The sequence below is a fragment of the Eleutherodactylus coqui genome, chromosome 13 (genome assembly GCF_035609145.1).
Source record: "Eleutherodactylus coqui strain aEleCoq1 chromosome 13, aEleCoq1.hap1, whole genome shotgun sequence".
Taxonomy (NCBI): domain Eukaryota; kingdom Metazoa; phylum Chordata; class Amphibia; order Anura; family Eleutherodactylidae; genus Eleutherodactylus; species Eleutherodactylus coqui.
Window position 1 is genome coordinate 48,852,828 of NC_089849.1, and position 20,267 is coordinate 48,873,094.

At 42.1% G+C, this 20,267-nt stretch overlaps 1 protein-coding gene across 1 annotated transcript in view; it reads left to right on the forward strand.

Moving 5' to 3' along the window:
• LOC136587302 (protein-glutamine gamma-glutamyltransferase E-like) overlaps positions 1 to 20,267 on the forward strand; it is a 34,592-nt gene that overhangs the window by 13,351 nt on the left and 974 nt on the right. Inside the window, exons 3-12 of the mRNA XM_066585857.1 lie at positions 3,742 to 3,996; positions 4,123 to 4,241; positions 5,676 to 5,804; positions 8,258 to 8,435; positions 9,290 to 9,425; positions 10,589 to 10,692; positions 10,829 to 11,068; positions 14,141 to 14,467; positions 15,562 to 15,722; positions 17,622 to 17,755. Of these exons, the coding sequence (XP_066441954.1) occupies positions 3,742 to 3,996; positions 4,123 to 4,241; positions 5,676 to 5,804; positions 8,258 to 8,435; positions 9,290 to 9,425; positions 10,589 to 10,692; positions 10,829 to 11,068; positions 14,141 to 14,467; positions 15,562 to 15,722; positions 17,622 to 17,755 (1,783 nt within the window). The remainder of the gene's footprint in view (positions 1 to 3,741; positions 3,997 to 4,122; positions 4,242 to 5,675; positions 5,805 to 8,257; positions 8,436 to 9,289; positions 9,426 to 10,588; positions 10,693 to 10,828; positions 11,069 to 14,140; positions 14,468 to 15,561; positions 15,723 to 17,621; positions 17,756 to 20,267) is intronic.

Genomic DNA, 20,267 nt, shown 5'->3' on the forward strand with positions numbered 1-20,267 from the left:
TCCAACTTCTCCTTCGGCAAATGTCAGTCATCTATTGACTTCTCCAACTTGAAGTGCCACATCATTCACATGTTTCTCAGGCGTACCTTCATAAAGCATGCTGGCTGATATTAAATCCTTTAGGTACCTTTCACATGGGATGGAATTACGCCACCAGATGCAGTCAAATTCCACGCCCAAATCAGCAACATCTAACAGTTAGATTTTCCACCCACCAGAAGAAGATTCCTGTTTCTTTTGGGGACCCCCTCATAATATGAGAGTCCTGTTAACTTGTTAGAAACTGCAATACACCTTTTTACTTACCTTACTAATTGGCCTTAAACCTGCACATGCATCTTTCTAAGGCAATAGCTTGGCTGACTCTTGACAGCCAGGCTCCTGCTCTAACAGACAGTATCAGAGAAACCTCAGATTCTGACAGTTTAACCCCTTACATGACACAACCAATAGCAATTGCAGCACGTAAGCAGATGAAAAGGGGTGAGGGCTCCTTCTGTCATGCATCAGCAACCTATAATTTCATTGCAAAGTACCGATGGGTCCCAATGGCAGACAGAAACCTGACAAAGGCCTTCGTGTCTGTCCTGTCACTCAGCCTATTACACCCCGCCTCCTGCAGAGTCTAATAGGCTGCTGTTATAGGCTTAGTAGAATGCAAAACATGAGTAATGCAGTGTATTATTCTAGTGATTCAACAATCACATCTTGAAGAGCCCTTCAGGACCTAAAAATAGCATAAAAATTCTATAAAGTTTAATTTGGTAGAAAAAAATCCAGTTTTAAAAATATGAATCCCTCCTCCAAAAAAAAAAAAAAAGTTTTAAATGGATAAAATATTTTTTTTTAAAAAGCAACACATTATATGTATTACCATGTTTATAATGACCCAGACAATGAAAATATCTTGTTATTTATCTCACATGGAGAATGTTGTAAAAATAGTTTTAAAAAGCAATGCTCAAATTGTTATTTTTCTTTTGTTTGCCTCCCCCAAAAAATACAATAAAAAGCAGCTCAAAAGTCACCTGTACCTCAAATGGGTACCAAAAAAAACTACAACGTTTCCCACCAAAAACAAGACCTCACAGAGCTCTGCTGCCAAAAAACATGGGTCTTAGAATGTGGTGATGCAGATTCAATTGTTTTTCTTTTAAAATGTTTTTATTGTTAAAAAGTAGTAAAAAAAAATTAAAAATCTAATAAAATTGTTATCACAGTAATCGTACTGATCCACCTAAGAAAATGATCTGTTTTTTTTTTTCTGAATGGTGAACACTGGCGTAATTTCTGCACGTTTTTTTCAAACCCCCACCCCCTACCTTCCACCAAAAAATGAAAAAGTTATATAGCACATCATATGTACCATGAATGGTACCATTAAAAAATATAGCTTATCTCAAGAAAACAAGCCCTCCTATGGCTATGTCAACAAGTTATGGCTTTTGCAATGTGATGATGAAAATCCCTTGGTCCTTAAGGCACAAAATAGGCTGGTCTCTGGGACTCATAGAATTGTAGAGTTGGAAGGGACCACCAGGTCATCTGGTTCAACTGCCTGCTCAATGGGTTAATGGGAAATATCCACCTCCTCCGATTATGGTAGAAGGTAGTCTATTATTTGAAGTCAGTCGAATTATTGATTTATATCACTACAGGAACTCGTTACAGTATTTGGTACATTGGTGGAGTTTTAGTCCGGAGGAGAGGATGTGGCCATCTTGTTAAGAGGTTTTACCAAAAAAATTCTTCTAAGCTGGGTCCTGGGACCCCTCCTCAGAGAGTGGGTACTGTTGTGGCATGCTGGCCGCATCCAGTACATGGGTCAAGGGTGACTTTATATCATCATTCCTGGCTTATGTGTCTGTGAAATTGGTGCAGGCACCTTGTCATTCAGTGCTGGATGCCGATATAAACACATCTCCCTGTTGTTTATGAACTGATTGGTCTACAGGCTCCCCTAACCAACTATCAATTTGAATGAGTAGTTATTCCAGCACCTCCTCTTCATGGGTGCCAGTTATTCACCTGCCTGAGGAGTCTGATGTGTCAGCGGTCACCTGTCAGTAATATACCTGTGATTTTTCCTATTTATATTTCGGGTTTATTTATCTTCTCCTAATTCTGTCTTTTTGTTGTTTGTTCCATCAGCTTTACATTTGTTCCCTATCTTCGATCATGCCAGTTTAGTTAGGATTAGCATTCCCCTTTCCATATTTCTGTTACCATTTTTTGACTTGTTTGTGTTTATCAAGTTTATTGTGAAAAAACACGGTATGTCTAAACTTGCCCTTGGAGGACAATAGTAATGTCCGGGTTGAATGTACCAGAGGCATTTGTATAGGGCGCCATAAATACGTCCTACATGAACGTACTACGTCAAATATTCTGTGAGTTAGGTAATCATAAGTCAAAGGGCTAGTCTAAGAAATCAACAAAATGGCCACCATCTGTAGCCTGTGAGAAACCTACTCTAGAGTGTAATTAAGATGGGTTGATAAGGCCTAAGTGTAAAGGCCCATTTACATGTAACGATTATCCCTCAAAATTTGTTTAAACAACCGAATTCGAACAATAATCGTTACATGTAAACACGGGCATTGTTCACTTATAAGATGAACTTAAAATCCATTGTTCAGCTACTGGAGATAAAGCAGTTTGCATTTATCTCCAGTAGACAGTATGCTATGTTCTCCATGGGGAGTCGTCAGATTACATTGTGTTCTACTGGAAGCCCCAAAGGAACAGTGCAGCTGGGCGCACACCTGTGCGTGTGTCTGATTACATGCTCGGCTCTGCAAACACCTCCTTGAGACCCTTTTACATGCAAATGAAGATGATAAAGTGTTAATGGAAATTACTGGACATTAACACTTTATGCAAATAGATCGCAAAATCTTTCAATCATTTGAAAGATTATCTTTGCATGTAAATTTTGCCATAAGGGGGGTGAAGCTGAAGTCAGGGGGCAGAGCCTAACACTTACAGTCAGACTGGTAGGAACAAACAATGGGGTTTTAGACTCAACCCCAGCCACAACCCTATATCCTTTGCAGTTCTGCCCCCTACCACCTCTTCTCTGGTCTCAACAACCTGTCCTAGTTGCACTCTAAGATAGGTTTTTCACCTGCTCCTTACTATGGCCATTTTGTTGATTTCTTACACTACCCCTTTAATAGAGAGGAGTTCCTCATTTGGGATCATCGTCTATGAGTTTGAAAGAACATTTCTTGCTCAGGAGGACCCGATAAGTTCATATTTTACATATGCAGTCCATTGATTTTGTAATGCTTGTAATGCTTCCTTTTTTTGTGGTGGCACTGCAGGACAACTGAAGACTTGCTGGTGGCCTCCCACCCAGTTTATAGATGATTAATGTGAATCTCAATAGCAGGACACCCTGTGATCGTACTATTATCATGGACACTTTGAACAAAAAGGGAAAGTCCAAAAGCCCAAAGTGTCTAAAGTAATAACGTGAACTGTTATGATATCCACCATAGGCTTAAGAAGAAAAGTGTGGATAGCAATAATGCTTTGTACTGCAAGAATCTACATATTGTATATACTTGTTTTCTCTTGAACTGTAAGACCAGCAACCGCTGTCATCCCAAAGGAAGAGTTTTTGAGCTTCGCGTCGGTGTTTCATTTCCATCTACTTTAAACTTGACAACTTCATTAAAATGTGGACATTACATGTAAATGAAAAACACTAAATATCTTGTGTTCTTCCCATACAAGGTCCATCCCCATCAGAAGAAAAGAAAACAAGAACTATATTTACACTATTTGAGAATGCAAATCAGACGTCATGGAGTTCAGTTCTTACATCGAGTAAATCTAATGCGTTGACTGTGACCATAAATAGTCCTCCCGATGCAGTGATTGGATATTATATCCTTAGAGTCTCTAAAAAAACCGACAGCACGGAAGAAGCGTCTCCACAACCTACTGGTATTGGTGGATTCTACTTGCTCTTCAACCCCTGGTCACAAGGTAAATTGTGACCTGCACATTTTTAATACGGTTGAAATAGAAGTTTACATACATACACTGGCCAAACATGGGCATGTTGGACAAAGTCTAACTCTATTAAACACATTTTTGACTTGTTTATTTCAGAAGACGACGTCTTTCTAGCAGATGATAAGAAGCTACAAGAATATGTCCTAAATGAAAAAGGAGTAATATTTACAGGATCTCACACTGACATACTTCCCACACCTTGGAACTACAATCAGGTACTTCCATTGCTTCGGGGATACTGTATGTGCATTAAATATATAGATTCCATATGGTAGAATAGGAAAAGATGAGCGAGCACCCAAATGCTCGAGTCCACGTTTTTCGAGTCGAGCTTTTCGTAAAATTCGAGAGCTCTACTTGAGTAACGAACCCCATTGACTACAATGGGAGACTCAAGCATTTTTGTATGTGGGACGCCAGGTGCCGAGCATTTTCTTTTTTTCCAGGTTCGTTTCTCTCTCTCTCTCTCTCCTGCCAGACAAAAAATTTGCCAATGACACGCGCTGCATCGTGGCGGGGAGGGGCCAAAACAGACACGTCACAGCGGGAAGGAGCCAAAAACTGGGGCAGGGTCGAACAGGACTTGATGCTCGTTCGAGTAACGAGCACCATCGAGTACGCTAATACTCGAATGAGCATCAAGTTCGGCAGAGTATGTTCGCTCTGTAAGCAAGGAAATTGATTACCACCTGTTCGATGCAGCCTGCCACCCATGACAGTTGGAGATTTTTGTCACAAGGATAAGGGAGATTGCATTTTTGAAAATGGATATATCAAAAACGAAATTGTTTAAGTTTGAGGCAATTTAGGTCTGATGGTCTGATGGTCAATATTGAATGTTGGTAGCAGTAAACTAGTGAAGAAATGTTGTTGGGATGCACAGCAGTTGCAAGGGAAATGGTGCGAAGGTGGTGAAGAGTTAGTCTTTAGCCCCTTAACTCTCCAGATCATACATTCCCATTCTGGGGGTTTGGGCTTTCTATAGAGGAGGATCAGGGGTCGATCCCATTCCATACAATGCGGGCACTGGTTGTTTCTTACAGCCAACAACAGCTCTGATCAGCGCCACTGCGGATCACAGCTGTTAACTCTTTAATCAATTTAGTGGCAGGTTTATTATTACCATATCAGCGTATCAAGCCCTGGAGATTTTCCTGAGGTAATTTGAAGTGGAAAACATGTACAGTGGCACAATGACTGTGTGTCCTGGCCAGCATTTCAGCACTAGAGCTGTCCCCGAAAATCTTCTGGGGTTTAACTGCATGGTTAGTGCAGCAAGCCCTTGAGATTTTCCAGGCGTGTCACTAAATTGGTTTAATGTCACCATAAATTCTGATAGCGGCATTTAAATAATTAAATTTGGCATCACAGTAATCATATTAATCCATAGAATAAAGTTATGTATAAATATATAAGAATTAAGAGCTAACTGTATTAACATTGTAATTTCACTTAAAATGATCTGATTGAAAAAAATCAAAGCCAGTCCAGTAGGGGAATAGATGGATAAATGCTAAATAAGAACCAAACCGAACCTATTGTAAAACCGAAAGTAAAAACTACTCCCTGGGCAGGAAAGACATATCAATAGACCCCATGTGAAATGTTCTGGAATCCTCTTTACAGTTTTTATATGTTCATGTTTGTAGTTTGAGAAGAGCATACTGGAAATCTGTTTTGCTATTTTGGATCGAAGTATCAACTACCTAAAAGATCCAGCCTCAGATGTTGCCCGGAGGAATGACCCCCTCTATGTGTGTAGAGTGCTAAATGCAACGGTGAGTTGAAACCCAACTGTGTTACTGTATCACCTTCACTTCAATCTTCACTTCATTTGCATTGCCTCTTACCAGTGTCACATGAGTGTATTGCAAAATACGCTTGCTTCTGTGCAACTTTTTTGCGCGGAGAACGAGTGTACTTTGCACATGTGCCTGCGCATAATGCTATGTGTATTTGTACAGGCTCCACTAGTTCCCATAGGTGGGGGTATCACCCTGCCCTGATTTAAATAGCTATAAAGTCACATAAGGTTCTGGTGGGTGCGGTATTGGCCGAGTTTTCCCACATACCCACTCGTTCATATGTACGCATTTGCGCACCACCCATAGACCTCTATGGGCCTCTTTGTGCACAAAATAGAGCAGGTCCTATTTTTTTACCTGTGAGAACCACACACACAAAGAAAGAAATGAGAAGGAACCCACTCCGCCCAACCGCTCAATGGGTTCTACTCTCTACATTTTGCGTATGCACACAAAATTGTGCTAAGATACACTCATCTGAAGGAGCCCTCAGGTGTGTTGCTGCTGCAGATTTTCTAGCTGATACGCTGCAGAACATTTGCTGTGGACCCGTCCTATGTGGACTTACCTTTAGGACTCACTCACACGGGTGTATCTAGGTTCGGTATATGAAATATGCTACACATTCACAGATGGAAACTGTGCATATCTCCTGTGCTTTGCTTTTTTTCAGTGTACATTCATTGCACATTTCACATGCACAGAAACGCAAGAGGTTCCCATTGATTTCATGCAAAAATGCACAGTGAATAGTTTTGTATCATGCATATTCACTGCATATTTACGCAATTTCATTGACTTTAAGGCCTTAGTCAGACGGGCGTTTTTAGCCACGATTTGCGCATGCGCATGCGTCCGGCGATTTTATAAAACCATTGCTTTGCAATGGTATTGGACACATGAGCGCTTTTTATGCGCTCGTCCGATAAATTATAGAACAAAAAATCGCAGGTCGCACCTATCTGCGATCTGCGATTCCTGTTCTCTTCTCTATATGCGCTCAATGGGGCCGGCGGCAGCAGCGCCGACCCCATTGAGAACATATAGAAGACAAATCATTCTTCTCTGCCACAGCTGTAACAGCTGTGGCAGAGAAGAACGATGTTTGCCCATTGAATTCAATGGAGCCGGCAATACAGCTGCTCCATTGAAAGCAATGGGCTGCCGGCGTGCGCGGGGTGAATTGTCGGGAAGGGGTTAAATATATAACCCCTTCCCTGCAATTCATCCTAAAATGTGTTAAAATAAAAAAAAAATTGTATACTCACCTTTCCGCTGCAACCGGAGTCCAGCCGTGGCCGCTGTCAGTTCTCCTGAACTGCTTCTCGGCACTAATCAGCCGGCGGGGCTTTAAAATCCCCGCCTGCTGAATGATCTGCCTCTGATTGGTCACAGCCCTGACCAATCAGAGGCAGGTTTCACTCACACACCCATTCATGAACTCATGAATGGGTGAGTGACTGCTGCCTCTCAGCGCTGAGCCAATCAGGGGGCAGGTCTGACTCACACCCCCTTCACACCCACTGCAGGACGGCCGCGCGGAGCTCCGGCTGCCGGGAGAAGGTGAGTATACAATGTTTTTTTATTTTAACACATCTTAGGATGCATTGCAGGGAAGGGCTTATATATTTAAGCCCTTCCCGACAATTCATCCTGGGCTCGCCCGCAGCGCATTGCTTTAAATGGAGCCGACTCTATTGCCGTCTCCATTGAATGCAATGCGCTGGACAGCTCCGGCCCATTTCTAATGAAACGCGGCTAGGAGCAGATTTTCGGGCGATTTGCGAGCGACTTGCGCGCACCGGTCACGCGATTTGCGGATGCGCATCCGTCATGCGATCCGCAAATCGCGCGAAAAAACGCCCGTCTGACTAAGGCCTAACAGGCTACTTTGGTATTTATTATGGACCAAAATAGGACATGCTGCAATTTTTCCTGTGCGTGAAAGCTGCATGTCTGAATACCACAGTGCAAATCAGTGAGGTTTCAGCACTTCGTATTTATTACACACATAAAAAATATGCGTGTAATACGGTATGCAAATACGCCTGGGTGAATGAGCCCTTACTGTGAAGAATATATTTTTTTTAATTTAATTTTTTTATTGATGTTGAAATTAGCTCTTCATGTACATGATGCAATGATAGCTCTATTACATTTGTCCGGGGTAATTAAATACAGGGCGAGGCGGAGTTTAATAAGGATTAGAAGTTAAATTTTAGGTGCTGGAGGAGCGGCCCAACTAAGTCTTTGTTCCAGGTGAAAGAAAGCCAAATTACACTTTCTCAAGCCAAGCTACATCAATATTAGTACTGCCATATGGTTCTGGATTATTAGATTATGGACATCATGCCCTGTCCACAATGGGACTAGACATCTAATTTCCCTATTTCATATCCTCACATTTTATATGCTCTATCCTCAAGCTAAATAGTAAAGATGAAGATGGAGTGCTTGTGGAGAACTGGAGTGGAATCTATAAAGGAGGTGTTTGCCCAACAATTTGGAATGGAAGTTCTCTTATTTTAAAGAATTGGTACTTCAAGGGATGCAAGTCTGTGAAATATGGCCAGTGCTGGGTGTATGGAGGATTGCTCTGTACAGGTAAGGAACATTAGAACTGTGAACTTGCTTCACAGTTACACCCTGCTGTACGGAAGGGATTTTTGTGTGGCCAAGCTCTGCCATCATAGAATTTAAGACATAGAAACAATAAGCATATGAAGGGGTTTCTATGAGGGATTAATGCATAATGCTGCATGTATTCGTGTAGGAGACAGTCACAAATGAACAGTAAATATAGCCACATACAACAGTATTCAATGCTAGGTCAGGAAACGTCATCGATGTAACCAGTAGACATTGGAACAGATCATTGACCTACAACCGGACCCACCTAGACTTCCCTTGAGTTGTATTGCATTGCAGACAGCCTCTTCTACTCCATACCCAACGCTAACCTGCAGACTTGCAAGAAAGTACATGCAAAGGTGTTTGGTACAAATGTAAATGTTTATTACAAAGTGTCAGAAGTTAGTGTTAAAGCGGATATCTTGTGTACCATACAACATCCCTTCAATAGCGCTCACTGTAGTAAAATAATAAACTGAGCAATACTTAGACCGGTTCCATCGCAGATCTAGGTCAAAATACCAGAAAAAAAGTGCTGCTTGTAGCACTTTTTCTTCCATTCAAAAGCCAAACAGCTGAGCAGAAACTGAGCATCAGACCCCATTATGGTCAATGGGGTCCGTGTGGGGCTGTTCAATTCCGTCTCCTAAGGAGGTAAGCAGAACCCCAGGCTCAAAACAAGCAACACTAGTCAAGATATCTTGATTTACGCCATTGCAGTACATGGTTGTTAAGTCATAATGTGTTACATATAAAATTAGTATTTGCTACATCAGTATTTAGCTCTGTTTTATCTCTATGTTCTACAATGATGCCTTTTATTCCAGTGCTACGATGCTTGGGAATTCCAACCCGAGTAATCACCAACTTCAACTCAGCCCAAGACAAAAATAGCAATCTTTATATCGATGTTTTTTATGATCACCGTGGATTAAGGAATGAATCCATGCAAGATATGGTATGGTAAGTACACATAATTGATTTTTATAGGATATCAACTTTAACTTTTAGACTTTATGACCACCTTGACCTCAAACAACTTGACAACCAATTTCCTTCCAAGTCCTAAACCAGCCAATTAACTCTCATGTACCATAATGGTGGACTATGGCATCATTTCCAAAAGTCTCAGAGGAAGATATTATATTTCCTGAATGAGTACTCACATGGCTCATTGAAGTTAACAACTGGTATGTTTGATTATCTTTATAGAAGCAGATTGTAAAGGAATAATAGTTGTATATTAATCTTAGGGCTCCCACCCACTAGCGTTTTTTTCTCCACTGCGCTGCCAGAGTAAGTGAAAACACTCGCAGAGCAGTGCGAGAAAATCGCTGCGATATCGCTGCGACAGTCTTTTCAATGGGGCCAGCGGCAGCAGCGCTAGCCCCATTGAAAAGATATGGAGAATGCCGCGGACTTCTGCCACAGCTGTGGCAGGAGTTTCCTTCATCCCCGCGGGGACCGCGGGAATAAAGGAATCCTCTGTCACAGCTGTGCCAGAAGTCAGCGGCATGCTATCCCATTGCTTTCAATGGGATCGGCACTGCTGCCGATCCCATTGAAAGCAGTGGTTTCTGACAAGCCCTGCAGAATGATTATCGGAGAAGGGCTTGGAATATAAGCCCTTCCCCGATAATCATAAAAAAGTGGTTAAAAAAATAATAAAAAAGTTACTCACCTCTCCTGCTGTCAGCCGCGTCCTCCGGCTGGCTCCCCAGCACTGCTACTGAGCTCTTTCAGCAGACGGGGATTTAAAAATCCCCGCCTCCCTAAAGGGCTGTGCGGATTGGCTGAGGACTCAGCCAATAGCAGCTACTGCTTAGCTATTGGCTGAGCGCTCAGCCAATGACAGATAGCTCTTAGCTATTCATTCAAAACCGAGCCGATATACATTCGTGTGAATGCACCCTAATGTATGAGAAGCAGTGACACAATTTTGGTAATTACTTCATTTTTGCACTGTTGGCCAAGACTTTCTCGTCCAGCTGGAGATTATGTAAAAAATGTAGTTTGAGAGTAGAAAAAGGTTTTCTTTTATCATTGCTTAATAACTGGATGCCATTACCTAGGTATAGGTATGCCCTAAAATATTTATATTATATGTAATATGTTTGCATTCACAGGAATTTCCATGTGTGGAATGAGGCTTGGTTTAAACGTAAGGATTTGGATCCAGCTTACAATGGATGGCAGGTGATGGATGCAACACCACTGGAGAAGAGTAATGGTAAAGCATACAACCTGGCTTGAACTAAGCCACATTCTATTTTGACCGCATACAGAAATTACATTTATATATAGTATGGCCATTATTCAATGATGATCGAGATTTTAATTTCTTTTGCAATTTCTGTTGACTTCAGGAATATATCGCTGTGGTCCTGCACCTCTTGTGGCTATAAAAGAAGGTGATGTTGACTTCAATTATGATGTAGCCTTCATGTTTGCATCTGTGAATGCCGATCTCACACGCTGGACCAGCCGAAATGGCAAAAAGATAAAAATTTCTAATGATACCAATTTCATTGGCAAACGTATCAGCACAAAAGCTGTCGGGAGTGATCGCCGAGTAGATGTCACCAATTTATACAAATACCCAGAAGGTAAGAAACAGGTAACCCCTGTCCATTAGGTCTATTAGAGCATATGGACATCATAAATAGAGGATCCCACATTTAGGATCTTCTCTATGAGCCAGAATGGAGAGATAGTAAGAAAGATCTTTGTACATGGCCATAAGACCTCATGTCAACAGTCGTTCCCCCACCACCGCCAATCAGACACTTGTAAATTGATACAATTATTAACATAGCGTGCTCATTTATAGAAATTGTAGACAACCACTTTAGAGAAATTTTAAATACACTGTTACTTTAAATTATAAGCTGGGTTTTCATCTTTTCTTGGGCATCTAATATTAAAGTAAGCTTTTGATGGCGCCATCTAATGTTACCTTACTATCACCTGGTGGCTGCATCATGCAAGACACTGAGATCTATTGTTTTAAAACTTATTGGGGCGCAGTTACTGAAGTGTCATCTGTGTTGATTGTGAACTGTGATTACATTGTGTAGTAAAGTAAGTGTCCTTTGTGGGAAACTTTACTGGAGCCTCATGTTATAAAATTCTATGCTGGCTAGAGCTTAAAGGGATAGTCCGGTGATTCATAAGGCGATTGCATGTAATTTTGCAATATGTAACTGTATAATCTTTTATAAAGTTGCAGAGATATTGCTTTACCTGTGGTCTCCCACTGGTTAGTTCTCCATTGGTATCCAATGGTTACGTCCTGTATGCTCAGCTGTATTACTGGTCAGACATGCTCAGTGCCTTCAAATTCTGTACTGATGGCACAGTTTGTACAGCTGTGAATGCATACTCCTCAGTAACTGGCACTGGGGCATTGTGGGAGATGTAGTTTTTGCACTCTTTGCAGTCACTTTAAATAACAATGTGGGAATATGAAGTTGGCTGTAACAAATGTCGGTAATAAAAGGTACTGGAGTTCAGTTTGATGATTTGTATGGCCATATGGAAGAATAGCAATAAATGAAAGAATTAGGGAAATTTGAAACATTTTGCCCGATTTCCGAAATACCCTTTTAATTATGTTTAATATGGTCCGATTATCCATATACATTTAAAAACTATTATTAAGTTTAAATAAAATTATTTTTCTACAGTGTAAAATTATGAATTGGTCAAACTGGCCCATGAAAATATATAGTTTGTTACCATGAACATTTATAATTTACAGCCTTTAGCATTCTGCTATTTCATATTTATGTGTCTTATGTTGTGCAGATTGTTAAGACAGCAGAATGCAGTTCTAAGCTCTCACTCACGACCTGAAGGTTGTGAGTTCAATCCCTGCATGGTTCAGGTAGCCGGCTCAAGGTTGAGTCAGCCTTCCCTCCTTCTAAGGCCGGTCAAATGAGTACCCAGCTTACTGGGAAGTGAAAGATGACTGAGGTAGACAATGGCAAACTACCCCGCAAAAACAGTCTGCAAGAAAACTTCACAATGTGACATCACCCTAGCATTTAGTCATGACTCGGTGGTTACTCCAGGAAACTTTACCTTTACTTTTACCTAGCTATTTCCTATTTAATCTTAGAATATTTCACCCAGGATTCAACAGAGAAAGATGAGATCCCCATGCAAGAACTTTGTTTTTAAATACATTTATGAGCCCCTTGCAAGGGCATATATAGCATAGAGGCAGATCATGCAGCTGCTATCTGGCCCATGGAAAGAGGAGGCCCAGCATTGTTTGGTCCCAGACCCTTTTTCACTGGATAGCTGGTACCTAAGCAGGACTCCGCTCCAGGTGAAGCGTATTGCAAGGGTGTTGAGAAATATCTTAAAGGGGTTGTCCCGCGCCGAAACGTTTTTTTTTTTTTCAATAGCCCCCCCATTCGGCGCGAGACAAACCCGATGCAGGGGTTTAAAAAAAAAACCGGATAGTACTTACCCGAATCCCCGCGCTCCGGTGACTTCTTACTTACCTTGCGAAGATGGCCGCCGGGATCTTCAACCACGGTGGACCGCAGGTCTTCTCCCATGGTGCACCGTGGGCTCTGTGCGTTCCATTGCCGATTCCATCCTCCTGATTGGCTGGAATCGGCACACGTGACGGGGCGGAGCTACGAGGAGCAGCTCTCCGGCATGAGCGGCCCCATTCAGAAGGGAGAAGACCGGACTGCGCAAGCGCGTCTAATCGGGAGATTAGACGCTGAAATTAGACGGCACCATGGAGACGAGGACGCCAGCAACGGAACAGGTAAGTGAATAACTTCTGTTTGGCTCATATTTAATGCACGATGTATATTACAAAGTGCATTAATATGGCCATACAGAAGTGTATACCCCCACTTGCTTTCGCGGGACAACCCCTTTAAGGGAGTGGACCTCTGGCTGCTAAAATCTAGGGTCCCTTCTTTCCTATGCACACCACTGACCTTTGCTTATCATGGCACAAAGACTATAGACTGTGTGTGGCCTAAAGAGAAGTCTATATAGTAGTCTAAAGAGGAAAAAGGAATAGATCTTTATTGGTTTGTAATCATATTAGTTGGGACATAGCTATAGGAAATTCAGAGGTAGCTGTTGCAGCCAGATTCTGTTGCCAAAGGGGGCCTTAAGGAAGAGATACTTAGACAGTAATATAAATGGTAATGTTGAGCAAAAGTTTGCTGAATTTCAGTTTGGTTCAAGTTCGTTTGAACCGAACTTTCGCCCAAACCCCTAAAACTGTCATATGAGCCATATCTTTTTTTTGGCGGAGGGAGGAGAAAAAGAAGAGGAAGAAGAGGAGAATGACTCAGTGGTTAGCATGTTCGAAGTAAGGAAATGTTGTTCTTGATTGTATTTGAACCTAGGAGGCTAGGACACCGGCATTGCAAGGCAACTTTGCTAACCAGTAAGGAGGAGGAGGAAATTTTAGTGGGTTTGGCCAAAATGTACTGCCCCAGGTTCGGTTTTGCTCTAAATCGAATTTTTAGTACAGTTCAACCTAAAACAGGGTTTGACTGTTTTTGTTCACTCAACACTAAGTAATGGCACATGGTACGTAGGACTTAGGAGCTTCAAGTTATGCAGCTGCATTTTTTTTAATAGGATTTTGTTTCTTTTTATAGTGATAGAGATTACCAATTGCCATTTTTGCCTTTCAGGTTCAATGGAAGAACGACAAGTCTTTGAGAAAGCAGTGGACATAATACTAGAAAGTCCTTTTCTGGAGCTTGACGAAAAATTATTTTATTTTAGTAAAAGAGGGGAACAAAAACCAGAAGCGGCCACAATTTTGTCTGGAGAGTTTAGTTTCCCCGAAGTCCCCAGTCTTGGTCAAGATATACATGTGATACTGAGCTTGCAGAACATGACATCTGACAACATTAAAGTGACTGTGAACATGACGGCTTCCAGCATTTTGTACACCGGGAAACACAAGCATGAGATCTGGGCTGATGCAAGGATAATGCCCCTGAATCCCAATGAAGGTATGATTGAAAATTTGTAATGAAGAAGTTCACCAGCTTAGCGCTAATGTTGAAGTAAATATTCGCCATAGAGAATCTAACACTGTTCATGCACATAAATCTAAAGGGGTTGTCCCAGCAAGACAACCTTTGACCATAAGTCTTCTAATGACCAGGGCAGTATTAAGATTGATGAAAAGCAATGGGTCAAAAATTTGTTTGTACCACCACTTCTGAGATAAGGACCGAAACTGAACCCCTATGGTAGCAACTTACTGTATGGGGGAGGTGCCTGTATATGGCCCTTTCTACTGAAGTGTATGGGAGATATGGAGATACTTGAGGGATTTACTGCCAAAAGAGAGTGCCACATACATGTATGGTTGCCCCTCTCCCTAATTTCACCTTGAATAGTGGTGGAGGCCTTAGGACATAAACTGACTCTGAATGTAAGGAGATCATAAAAGGTACCAACTGGTTGGAACCCTCCCTAAAAGTCAGAATTGAGAGCTGATAACAAGCCATGGGACTTGCTGCGACATACCTGGGCCATCTATGTATAGAAGGTAATTTATCTGAAGGACAATTATGCAACACTACATCAGTGACCACACAGGCAAAATCAGCTGTTTGAGGGTTCTCAGAAGTCTCATATTAAATAGATTGTCTTTTAAGAGACACCTTCTTAATTATCAATTACACTTTCAAAATTTATCAGCTTCATGCGCATGTAAAAGAGCCTCAGGGAGCTGTTTGCAGAGCCAAGGATATGGTCTGAGCTCTGCACACAGCTCCATTGTTCTGGCACGGGCTGTCTGCAGAATACAATGTAATCTCCGACTCCCATGCAGAACACAGCGTGCGGTCCCTGTTATCTCTCTCCGGATGAACGATGGATTTTAAACTCACCTTAAAATCATCATTCAGCCAAAGAGTAAATGATGGTAGCGTTTAGACGCAATGATTATCATTCATATGCCATCATTTGAGCAAATTTTGAGCGATAATCGTTGCATGTAAATGGGGCTTAAGTCATATAATGTAATATATGTAATCTGTTGCATAGAATATCTATAAGCAGACAATAACTGATGTTATTATTTATTTTTTCCAAGTTAAACACATCTCAATCCCTTTAACATACGCTCAATACAAAAAATATATGGATGAAGACAATCTAATCCGCCTGACAGCTTTATGCGAGGTTATAGGAGAAGAGAAACACCTTTTGGTTGAAAAGGATGTCATGTTGGTAAACCCTCATATAACCATCAAGGTAATCAATCTGACTACAGATCTACAGTATGACATTGGGTTTGATTAGGATTCTTGGACAACGAACAATAGAAATATACTTTTTGAAGAGAATATGCAATTAGAAAATGACATATTGTATAAATCAGATTTTTATGTAAAATATTTCTGAAGAACTTTTGGTGATTTTTGCAAACTTTCAATGTTACAATCTATATTTTTGAAAAATCCTGAAGTCTTGCAGTTTTCACACAGAACACTGAGCATAATAATAGTTTGCCACTTCCCGTTCTATAGAGAGAACTTTTCAGCAGTCATCTTATTATCACAAGGTCAACCTGTTACAATAGGAGATAATCACAGCTCACTTCCTCCCCCTCCTTGCACAATGATCTTTGCAAAGGTCACATAGCATGTCTAGAACAGTCTCTCATAGAAGTCAAATCTCAAGTAAGATGGCCATCCCATAATGATGTACAGAGAATGGAGTAAAAACATAAATCAGAAAATAATACTAAAATCTACATCCAGCTGTGATCTTGCATAGGTTTCTGTTATGATTTATGACCGTTTTTGGCGTAATTTATAGTACAACTGATTGGCCCACAAGACCACACCCCCTGTTGTGTAGTCCTATCCACTTGTAGAAAAATATCCGAAGCTGCCAAAAGAGGCCAAAAGTCGCAAATCATTATGCCTTCTCTATATTGTACCACTTTTGTATGTTAGAAATTTGTCATACAAGGCTTAGTAAATATACCCATTGTCTTGTTTTCTTTAAGATATGGTGTTTTCAGGGAGGCTTAGGGCTTTTTTTTACACGTGACGACTGTCGGGCACTTAAGGGCCCAACAATTATCCCAATAGCTATCGCTCATGTTTTTTCACACAGGAGTGATAGTTGTTCAGTGAATAGAGGCAGAGCATGCTAGAGACCTCTTCTAGATGCCCGCTTCCCTTTACAGTGAACAGGCGATCATTCATAGATGAATGACTGCCTGTTTACATTGAGCAAGAAGTCGCTCATTAGTCGCTCTGTTTCAAATTGACTAGTGAGCGATTTCTTACTCAGTACCCTGTCAGGTCCGACTTTTACATAAGGCAACTATTGGTCAAAATCGCTCAGTTTTTGGTCAATAGTCGACCTGTATGTATTGTCCAACTTGTGGATTTTAACTTCTTAAAGGGGTCTCCCACAATGGACATTTATCACTTTTCTAGAAGGGTCTCGATAAATAACTAGAACAGAGATACCAAGCTCCCTGCTCCTCATCTTTACATGACTGCAGTCAGAACTGTTGAATGTTCAAGCATGCAGATGTACTCCAAGTAATGTGTGTCGGAAAGTACAGTGTTTGGCTGTTTCCATCAGCTGCATAGACATTGTATGAAGCCAGACCACACATGCTTGACCGTCACTCCATTTAAACTCTTCTTCTCCGTCATTGTGCATTTAGAAGGAGGGAAATACTTGGGATGCCCATTCTAGGGATTCATGGGGTCCTAGTGATAATTCTTCACTAATCAGTTATTTATTACCTATCCTGTAGATTGGTGATACATATCCATTATTGGAAACCACCTTTAATGCTTACTAAAATGCTTATTTACAGTGATCATTAAGGGGTTTATTCTACATTTTTTTTACAATGCTGTAGAATAAGTCATGCGCATGCATGTGTCCCTGCTGTCTCTTGAGATACTAACTCCTTCTCTAATTGCCAACATCACAGGAACCAATTGGGTATCCACATGACCGGTTGAGTAATGTAATTCGCAGTCTCAGACTGTGGCATTAATTGGAATTTCTTTAATTTCTAACCTTAATTTGCTAAATATTAATAATTGGTTCTGTATCAGAGCTTTTTGTTGGTGCACTCATTCTTTATCCTATGATTTTGTGTATTTTCCTTTGTGGCAGTGTCCAGATGAAGGTAAAATGAAGGAAGAATTCAAAGCTGAGGTTATTATCACCAATACTTTATCTGAAACAATGGACTCTTGTGTCTTGCTGGTTGAAGGAAGCGGTCTTATTGATGGAGTTATCAAAAAAGTGTAAGTAAAAATAGTCCAATCTATCCTCGCTATCCAGGGCAAACGGGTCTACCAGAAGACTAGAACATCCAAGATGACTCTTGTTTGGGTAGAGGAGACAACACCTGACCCTCACACGGACCTTTAATTGAATGCCCACCCTCCATTCACTAACACCATGTTATCATGCGCTGCTGAGTTTTTTTAATATATATTTATAGTGGTCAGAGCTTCTATTTTCTTATACAAATCTCCAGATTTTCCTTCATAAAAATAGACAAAATAAACAACCTAAGGGAATAGTCCCACGAGTGTATATCGGCTGGCGTTTTCACAGCGGAACAATATATGCTTCCATCTAAGCAGTCCCCCCTTCCCTCCCACTCACCGGCTCTCTGCCTCTCTCCTCCACTCCTGCGTTTGCAATGGGAGGGGGCGGGGGGCGGGGCGAAGCTAAGTTCCGCTCTGTCCCGCCCACTCCCATTGCTGGCTATAGACAATGGGCGTGGAGGGGATGGGAGCTTACCTCCGCCCCAGTCCCAGACACTCTCATTACAAACAGCTCGGGGGGGAGAAGCAGAGAGTCGGTGAGTGGGAGGGGCAGCGTATATGAGCTGGGCATGAAAATCCAGCAATATACGCACGTCCAAATAACCTCTAAGGCCTTAGTCAGACGGGCGTTTTTTTGCGCGATTTGCGGATCGCATGACGGATGCGCATCCGCAAATCGCGTGACCGGTGCGCGCAAGTCGCCCGCAAATCGCCCGAAAATCTGCTCCTAGCCGCGTTTCATTAGAAACGGGCCGGAGCTGTCCAGCGCATTGCATTCAATGGAGACGGCAATACAGCCGTCTCCATTGAAAGCAATGCGCTGCGGGCGAGCCCGGGATGAATTGTCGGTAAGGGCTTAAATATATAAGCCCTTCCCTGCAATTCATCCTAAAATGCGTTAAAATAAAAAAAAAATTGTATACTCACCTTCTCCAGGCAGCCGGAGCTCTGAGCGGCCGTCCTGCAGTGGGTGTGAAGGGGGTGTGAGTCAGACCTGCCCCCTGATTGGCTCAGCGCTGAGCCAATCAGAGGCATGCCTCACTCACACCCATTCATGAATTCATGAATGGATGTGAGTCAGACCTGCCCCTGATTGGCTCAGCGCTGAGAGGCAGCAGTCACTCACCCATTCATGAATTCATGATTGGGTGTGTGAGTGTTTTCAGCCTCTGATTGGTCAGGGCTGTGACCAATCAGAGGCAGATCATTCAGCAGGCGGGGATTTTAAAGCCCCGCCGGCTGAATAGTGCCAAGAAGCAGTTCAGGAGAACTGACAGCGGCCGCGGCTGGACTCCGGCTGCAGCGGAAAGGTGAGTATACAATTTTTTTTTATTTTAACACATTTTAGGATGAATTGCAGGGAAGGGCTTATATATTTAACCCCTTCCCGACAATTCACCCCGCGCACGCCGGCAGCCCATTGCTTTCAATGGAGCGGCTGTATTGCCGCTCCATTGAATTCAATGGGCGAACATCGTTCTTCTCTGCCACAGCTGTTACAGCTGTGGCAGAGAAGAATGATTTGTCTTCTATATGTTCTCAATGGGGTCGGCGCTGCTGCCGGCCCCATTGAGCGCATATACAGAAGAGAACAGGAATCGCAGATCACAGATAGGTGCGATCTGTGATTTTTTTGTTCTATAATTTATCGGACGAGCACATAAAAAGCGCTCATGTGTCCGATACCATTGCAAAGCAATGGTTTTATAAAATCGCCGGACGCATGCGCAAATCGCGGCTAAAAACGCCCGTCTGACTAAGGCCTAAAGGTGAAATCATTAGATGTATATTGGCTGAACCTGCTAATTTTCACAAGACCAGCCGACCATTTAATGTGTGCACATCCGAGCTCTTCCCTGACAACAGATGTTGGGTGCAAGAAGAGTCTCCAAATCTTAGGGAGATAAGCCAGCATGGAGCCCCACATGCATGTGTAGAGGGGGTCAGATAGAGTCATCACAGGCCATAAATATATGATTTGTGGGTGTCTGGCTTTTGGCTTGGCACCCCTGCTGATCAACTATTTGAAGGGGCCGCGGCCTTTGGGTGTGTGCTGCCTTCTCTTTGTTTGTATCGTTCTATACACCTGCATGCGATACACTTTGGTAATGGCTGTATTGGCTATGGCAGCCTTGCTCCATTGACTTGTCATGGGGCCTGGCACTTTCACAAAAACCCTATTAGGGTGGCCTCACATACACTGTAAATGCTGTGGAATTTCCACAGTGGATATTGCTGTGGAAGTTACATATCACTTAGGCCTCTTCCACACAGGTGACAGTAATATTGCCGTGAAAAAAAAATCTCAGCGATATCGCATCTGTGTTCTGTACGATATTGCTGCATTTTCTCATAGTGATATTGTGATTTTCTGGCACTACAAAGTCACATGTGGCGCTACAAAGACGCATGGCTTTTAGCGCTCCTTTGTCTAGTTTTTGGGGGGCTTGAAATATAAGCCCTACCCCCCAAAATAAGGCCT